Source organism: Bos grunniens, chromosome X, assembly GCF_055505025.1.
Source record: "Bos grunniens cultivar Pamir isolate PY7600 chromosome X, Bosgru_T2T1.0, whole genome shotgun sequence".
Lineage (NCBI taxonomy): Eukaryota > Metazoa > Chordata > Mammalia > Artiodactyla > Bovidae > Bos > Bos grunniens.
The window spans coordinates 144,747,016-144,754,626 of record NC_141194.1 but is presented as its reverse complement, the minus strand read 5'-3'; the positions used below and the strand labels follow the sequence as shown (position 1 = coordinate 144,754,626).

The following is a 7,611-nucleotide window of genomic DNA, read 5'->3' as shown; positions in this document are numbered from 1 at the left end:
AGAATTTGGGTAAACGTGATGTAAGCCTCTTTCAACCCAACACCCCTCTTGCCTTCAATGCTCCATTTTTCTTCTGCTGACTGAATGGAGAGGATTCCGAGGACCCTTAGAGGAGAGTTGCCTGACCAGGAATACTCACACTGGACTCTGGTGGGACCTCAGTCTGTCTTGTACATGCTCCCACATTTGGGCAGTTGTTAACTCTGTGCAAATGGTTGAATCCATTCTGCCTATAAACAGAGAACTGAAAATATGTGACCAGTTACTGTGACTTAAGAAATAGAGACATAGAGGTAGAGAACAAATGTATGGATACAACGGGGGAAAGGGGTAGGGTTGGAGGAATTTGGAGATTGAGATTAACACATACACTATTGATACTATGTATAAAATAGATAACTGACGAGACCTATTGTATAGCACAGGGAATTCTACTTAATGCACTGTGGTGGCCTGAATGCAAAGGCAGTCCAAGAAACAGGAGATACATGTATACATATAGCTGATTCACTTTGCTATACAGTAAAAACTAACACATTATGAAGCAACTATACCCTAATGAAAACTAATTAGAAAAAAGAATAATCCTGCCAAAGAGGGTCTTTCAAATTCAAACTAGGCCTCTCCTAACATTCAAAAGTACCACTGATGGGAAAATGGTTTTCTTTGTTATAATTAACTCAAGACAAAGGTAGTGACAGGGTACTGCCAATTACCCACTGGTTAAGAACTTTGGTGATACTCGTTGGTCTGAAATAGCTCAAAATTTTAACCTGGTCATTTAACCTGGTCATTTGCAGATGAAGTAGGAAAAATCATACACACGGCCCTAACATAATGATCAGACAATAACCTACAAAATCTTTTTCTTTATAATCCTTGGTTGAGAACAAATCTCTTAGGTTATTTTACATGATCTCTTCTTGTTAGACAAGATGGATCTTCTCAAAGAGCAGGGAAACTGACTTCAGAAATTCCATTGCTCTTGTGGTTTAGACATATTACCCTGTGGGGATGGAGAGAGGCCAATGAGCATCTTCTACAAACTATTTTAAGTGAAAGTTGCTCAGTCATGTCTGACTCTTTGCGACCCCATGGACTACACAGTCCATGGAATTCTCCAGGCTAGAATACTGGAGTGAATAGCTTTGCCCTTCTCCAGGGGATCTTCTCAACCCAGGAATCGAACCCAGGTCTCCCGCATTGCAGACTATTTTGCGTTGGCCAAAGACTTCTGTAAGATGGATATGAAAAAACTGAATGAACTTTTTGGTTAACCCAATGACTCCTCAAAAACAACCAACAAGGAGTTTTCACCAATGAAGCTGGACCTGGTCAAATTCTTTCTTCCTTGAATGAAAGATAATAGTATTCAGTAATCCAAGCTGTTCAGTACTCTTAAGTTCTGATCATTTAGATCTTGGCACACTAAAAAAAAAAAAAAGATATTTAATAAAAGGAAGTCAAATCAGACAATAATAGAATATCTCACACCAAAATGACATCAAATGTTTTTTATTGAACAAAAAAGATAGAACATGGAAATTGAATTCACTGAGCAAAAGCAGCTCACCAGATGAAGCTGCTATATTGTGTGCTAAATAATCTTATGAACTGAGTATACAGAATACATATAATATGTAAGTTATCGCAACAGCAAAGGAGAAGGTGTAGAATACAGTTTTGGAGGGAAAAATCTGGTCAAATGACAAATTTAGTTGCTCAAAATTTCTAGCCCTTGTCCACCTAAATTCAGTATGATTCTACATATGTGCATTCAGTATGTGCATACTGAATTCCCATTTTAACTGAAGCTGCTTTTTGGAAGAAATTTAAAAGTATTTATTTTTTTGCATTAATTTGACATTCTAGTCAATTTTTTTAAATTTCCTTTTTGACATATATGTGTGCATGTATTTTTACACACTTAAAAACCCCCAAACCCTTGTTTACAAGTTGAGGGGTCATGCTGTTTTTTTAAAATTAAGATTGGTGAATTTCAATGATTATTTCTCCTGTGCATCTAAGAAATTGGATGTGTTTTCAATGCACCCCCACAGACAGGAGGGCTGACAGATATGTCAAAAATACTTTATGGAAAGAGGCAGGTAGCTCATGCGAGTTGGCAACCTTTTGTCTGGTGTCTCCTGTTGGAACTAGCTGTCTCCCTTTAACATCTCACAGTCAAAGATGAAAGGAAAACTTTTTACTTTGAAGCCTAGTTAGCACAGTTGCACACTTACTATAATCCACCTTTTAACTTGGTTTTTTGGGCTTTTCTAATGTAAGATGACAAACACCTTACACCCAGTACACAGCATCAAAAAGTACTGAAGAAACATCTTATAGACAATACTTTTTTTTTTCTTGTATGTTAAATATCAGCTTCTATGGGATATATTTCCAGAATGGTTTGTTACCACTTTATAAACACTCGAAGCCAAACAAACAGCACAAAGAACATCAATGTCTTTTTTTCCAATATTTGTATCAATTACTGGAGGATAATCCTAACATACACTACTTAAGGGGAGGGGGCAAAAGAAGAGGATTCATGACACACTGCAAAGATAGGACTACAGCATCTTAGTTGCAGGGACGATCTTATGGTGCAGAAAGAGGGGACTCTCTAGAAGGTGATGGTGTGGTTTCTTCAGGTGGAAAAACCGTGAGTGTGCAAGCTCGGATGCCACCCAGGGATTCTGGGAGATCAAATACCTTATGCCATTCATCTTTATCTGGATCATATTTCTGCACGATCTCTACCATACAACGATTATTCCACGAATACCCACCAACCACGTAGATTTTATTTTCAAAGACAGCGACCCCAACATCACTCTGCCCTCTTAACATAGCAGCAATTGGGGTCCACTGGTCAAGGATCGGTGAGTAGTATTCACAGCTTAGGACGTCGTCATAATCACTGGTTCCTCTGAAGTGATTGCCGCCGATGACGTAGAGCCTTTCTCCCACAGTGCACATGCAATGCAGACCTCTGACAGTGGTCATTGGCGCCTTCTGGATCCATTTGTCAGTATCAGGGTCAAAGCACATGAGCTCCTTTTGGAAAGTGTCATGAGTAATTCCTCCTAAAGAATGAAAATTATTTGTGGGAGGTAAACAGATTAATATGAAAATGCAAAAGTTAATAGAAGGCTCTCTGTCACAGATAATTAACTTCTAGCCACATATTATGACATTTTAGAGTTTATCAAGTGTGTTCTTATACATGTCTGCCTGCTATAACAACTTTCTTTGGATTAAAAATAAAGAAAATAATATTTTCCTCTCCTTAAAGAACAAAAGTGTAGCTTATATTATTGTAATGACTTTCTCAGAGACCCAAGGGATTTAAGAGGCTTTACAGAATGAAAATATATTTTGGCTACTTTTCAAGTTGAGTTTACAGTAAATCCCATCTACAAAGCATCATTCACTCCTGCTGCTCTTTAAATGCTAGGTGTTCCCTTCCTCATTTGTCAATTAAGAATGGCCACTCTAGTTCTCGAGTTAGGATTTTGACTATGAATTGAAATAAATAACAATGCTTTGGAAAAGTCAAAAGTGTTATGCAACTATACAGGCTTACATGAATATTCAGAACTGTTTTTGTAGACCTGTCCTCTCTTAAAAATTTAAAGAATTAGAATGCTGAATATACCTGGAATTTTGTATGTACAGTGATTTGTTGCTGATCTATTGAGTCCATAACATCTATAAAACATATTTTTAGATCATATTTCAATCAGTCTGTACAATGAAAATATCAAACTATGTGTTTGCAGATTAGGGAGAAAACTAAACTAAGCTTCAGCCACATCATTCAAAGCTCTACTATCTGGGGGCCAGATGGCCATCACTAGGTTGTTGGTTTTTTTCTTCTTTTCTATATTTTCTTCTGTACTTCACTGAGTTCCCAGCAAACAAAACAGTGCTGTTTGGTTTGAAAATCAGCTGTGGTTTCCAGCCTACTCTTGACTGGGAAGGTCATTTGTGTAATATATGCTAGTTATGCCAAATCACCACTAGAACAATTCGAATGTCATTTTTTCCCACCAGAGAAATTGCAGCTCTCATTATAATAGCATAGCAGCCACACACATAAAATAGGTAGATGGTGTAAATCATTGATTAGTGGAACATATCATTTCCTGGAAAGCTCTTTCAATATAAGACGTCCCATAGTTTGCTCATAAATTTCACACCAGAAACCTGCCAATCACACACTAAAGGCCTTTCACTGATCCTTCTTGATTACAGATTTCATTAAGGCAGCGTTCAGAGACTCAGACCACAAACATCACCTTAATGCCTTTGTTCTCTAATAATGTAGCTGCTGGCTTGGCACTGGCCGACCTTCAAAAGAGGGAAAATTGTCAGAGGTAGACTCTGTCAGGGCCAAATGGCAAGAACCTATCAGAGTCAAATCCAAATACTGGAAGTGAACATAACATTAAAATAGGACTCATTTCTACATTCTACATAAGGATGATTTGAATACTAACAGTTTGTGTTACTGTAACACTGAGCCAACTGTAGTCTTTTCAGAATTTTTTATTAGAAAAATATATGAGAATGTGGCCGAAATACAGGTAATCAACACAGAATTATTTATGCAATGACACCACAGTAGAACCCAATATAATACTCAGGACAAGAGAAACATGTTATGGGTTGCACTAAATTAGGTCTTCCCTCGTGGCTAGGTCAGTAAAGAGTTTGCCTGCAATGCGGGAGACCTGGGTTCAATTCCTGGGTTGGGAAGATCCCCTGGAGAAGGAAATGGCAACCCACTCCAGTATTTTTGCCTGGAGAATTCCATGGACAGAGGAGCCTGGTGGGCTACAGTCCATGGGGTCACAAAGAATCAGACGACTGAGTGACTAGCACAAATGAGAAAATGAATATTATTATGCATTATATGTATATTGGAAGCAAGTTTTGTGCACAGTAGAGCTCACATGTTATATAATGATATATTTCCTCATGGAGTTTAGCCGAATTCTAAACAGAAATGAATTAATGCTTGTTATAGAGACTATGAATGGTGGTTATTAGAGTATTAGACTATGGACTAAGGGGGCTGAAAGGCACGTTGGAGAAGCTGAAAACTTACCAATTTCTTCTAAGTATTACAGTAGGATTGGCTGGCTGCTAGTCTTATAAAATTTTATAATACCAAAGGCTGCTGCTGCTAAGTCACTTCAGTCGTGTCCGACTCTGTGCGACCCCATAGACAGCAGCCCACCAGGCTCCCCCATCCCTGGGATTCTTCAGGCAAGAACACTGGAGTGGGTTGCCACTTCCTTCTCCAATGTGTGAAAGTGAAGTTGCTCAGTCGTGTCCAACTCTTAGCAATGCCATGGACTGCAGCCTACCAGGCTCCTCCGCCCATGGGATTTTCCACTACATACAAATGTACACAAAAATACATTCTAAAACCTACAATTATATTTTGATTATCCATTTCTGGATTATTAACACTATATGGAAAGATGGCAACATAGTAAAAATCTATGTATTATATGAATTGCATTTGCAATTATTTACCTGATATATACATTACGCCTCCATACACAGTTCCAGCATGGCCATAGTGGGGCTCACTCATTTTGGCAACATAGGTCCATTCATTTGTTCTCGGATTGTAACATTCTACTGTAGCTGTTGTTTAAAAAATAAAAAAGAAGAATGAATGGATTTTAAAATATGATTTATAATTTCAAATTTAGCAATAAATTATTTTTCCCTTAGGTGGAACAATAATAATATCCTCATAACTGAAATATTTCTATTTAGGTATGAGATATTCTTGGGGGTCAGATATTAATTATTGAGATTTTGCAATTAATATGAATTGTTAATATATTGAGACATGTTATATCAGACTATTTAATGTAATAATATAACACACTTCTGTCACTGCAGAAATCACTAGACTTTCTTTTCTTCTAGGATCTTGTTACATCTTTATAATTTGATACTTCTCCCATTTCTTTGCTCTAAATATGTGGGAAGAAAAGATGAAAAAATTACAAGGAAGAAAAACACTTTGATTCTATATGATACACCATATAGGAAACAAAGGTTAACAGATACGAAGCAAAAGTTTAAGTTGATAATGAAATTATGCACACTGCCTGGTGTATGTTTTGATGCCTATTGTTTATTTCATACCAAGACTACAAAATTGACACAGACAATAATTTTTCAGTATTTATACATTAAAGCCAATAGTTTACCACTGCAGCCAGTACTGCTCTAACTTGAAGATGACTGGCAGCATAATAAAATTTTTATTAGGGGTACTTCCTCTCAGCAATAAATTTTCATCCTTAACACAGAGTATTTGAGAAGTGACCTCAACTTATTTAACTATCAATCTGTTATAACATTAAGACTAGAACCAATGACAGTCTAGACAGATAAAAAATGTAATCTTTTTTAAAAGGCAGAATAGGGATGTTAGGAGGTCTCTGATCAACAGCACAAAATTAGGATTGACTTGAAAAGTTTATACTTTTTATTGCAGATGCTGCCACTTGTTAATCCAACTGCTTGTCTCCACTAACCCTGCTTTTTTCTTACTAAGAGAATCACAACACTGCTCAGGAAAGCACTGTGCCAAACTCAAAATAAAATTCAAATCTGCAGGTTCCTGCAGGTCCTGTGAAGCTGGAATTGATGGCATGACATATTTGTAGGCAATGGAATGCAAGTAGGAGGATACAGAGTGGGGCTATTTGATCAAGTCACTGGAATAAAACTTGGCTGCTGCTGCTGCTGCTGCTGCTGCTAAGTCACTTCAGTTGTGTCCGACTCTGTGCGACCCCACAGACGGCAGTCCACCAGGCTCCCCCATCCCTGGGATTCTCCAGGCAAGAACACTGGAGTGGGTTGCCATTTCCTTCTCCAATGTATGAAAGTGAAAAGTGAAAATGAAGTCGCTCAGTCGTGTCCGACTCTTAGCGACCCCATGGACTGCAGCCTACCAGGCTTCTCCATCCATGGATTTTCCAGGAAGGAGTACTGGAGTGGGATGCCATGCAGCAAAATGCAACCCTAATTGATAAGTCATCTTTTGAACAAGTTTTCCTATTTAAAAAATAATACTACTGTGAGAACAGGCAAAACTAGAGACAGATTGAAGAGATTAATTTTCTCTTTTCAATAATTTCATCAAATTCACTAAACAAACTATTTACTTCTCCTCTAACAAAACCTATATTATACCACTTCTTATATCCCATTACTGATTTCCTTTTCTACTTTAGTTTTGAATTTTCAGTCTTATTTCAAAGGTTTTTACTATTTTTTTTTTTAATCTCTTGTTAGTTTTGTTCATTGCTTTGGGCTTGGAACCTTACCAACTCTATTTTTTCTAAATCTTTTCATCAGGTAGCAACATTCTACAAAATCTTTCCCCAAAATAAGGACTACTGCCACAATGAATGACAAGCTAAAACTGCTCTAATACTGTTTGTGATTATTTTCAATCACTGGATGTCTTCTTGAGTGTTCAGTTCCATTTGCCGTCAGCATGGCTTTCACCTAACTGACAAACAAAATCCTACTGAATGTATATCAGTAGCACCCTCTTTACACTTA

The 7,611-nt window shown here is 37.4% G+C and overlaps 1 protein-coding gene across 8 annotated transcripts in view; it reads right to left on the bottom strand.

Moving 5' to 3' along the window:
• Positions 1 to 1,499: 1,499 nt before the first annotated feature.
• The window catches only part of KLHL13 (kelch like family member 13), a 196,546-nt gene continuing 190,434 nt past the window's right edge, over positions 1,500 to 7,611 (bottom strand). For all 8 annotated transcript variants that reach the window (XM_086388275.1, XM_086388281.1, XM_086388280.1 and 5 more), the window contains 2 exons: positions 5,554 to 5,667; positions 1,500 to 3,092 (listed from right to left, as the gene is read on the bottom strand). In XM_086388275.1, coding sequence (XP_086244401.1) covers positions 2,605 to 3,092; positions 5,554 to 5,667 — 602 coding nt within the window. In that variant the 3' untranslated portion in view covers positions 1,500 to 2,604. The remainder of the gene's footprint in view (positions 3,093 to 5,553; positions 5,668 to 7,611) is intronic.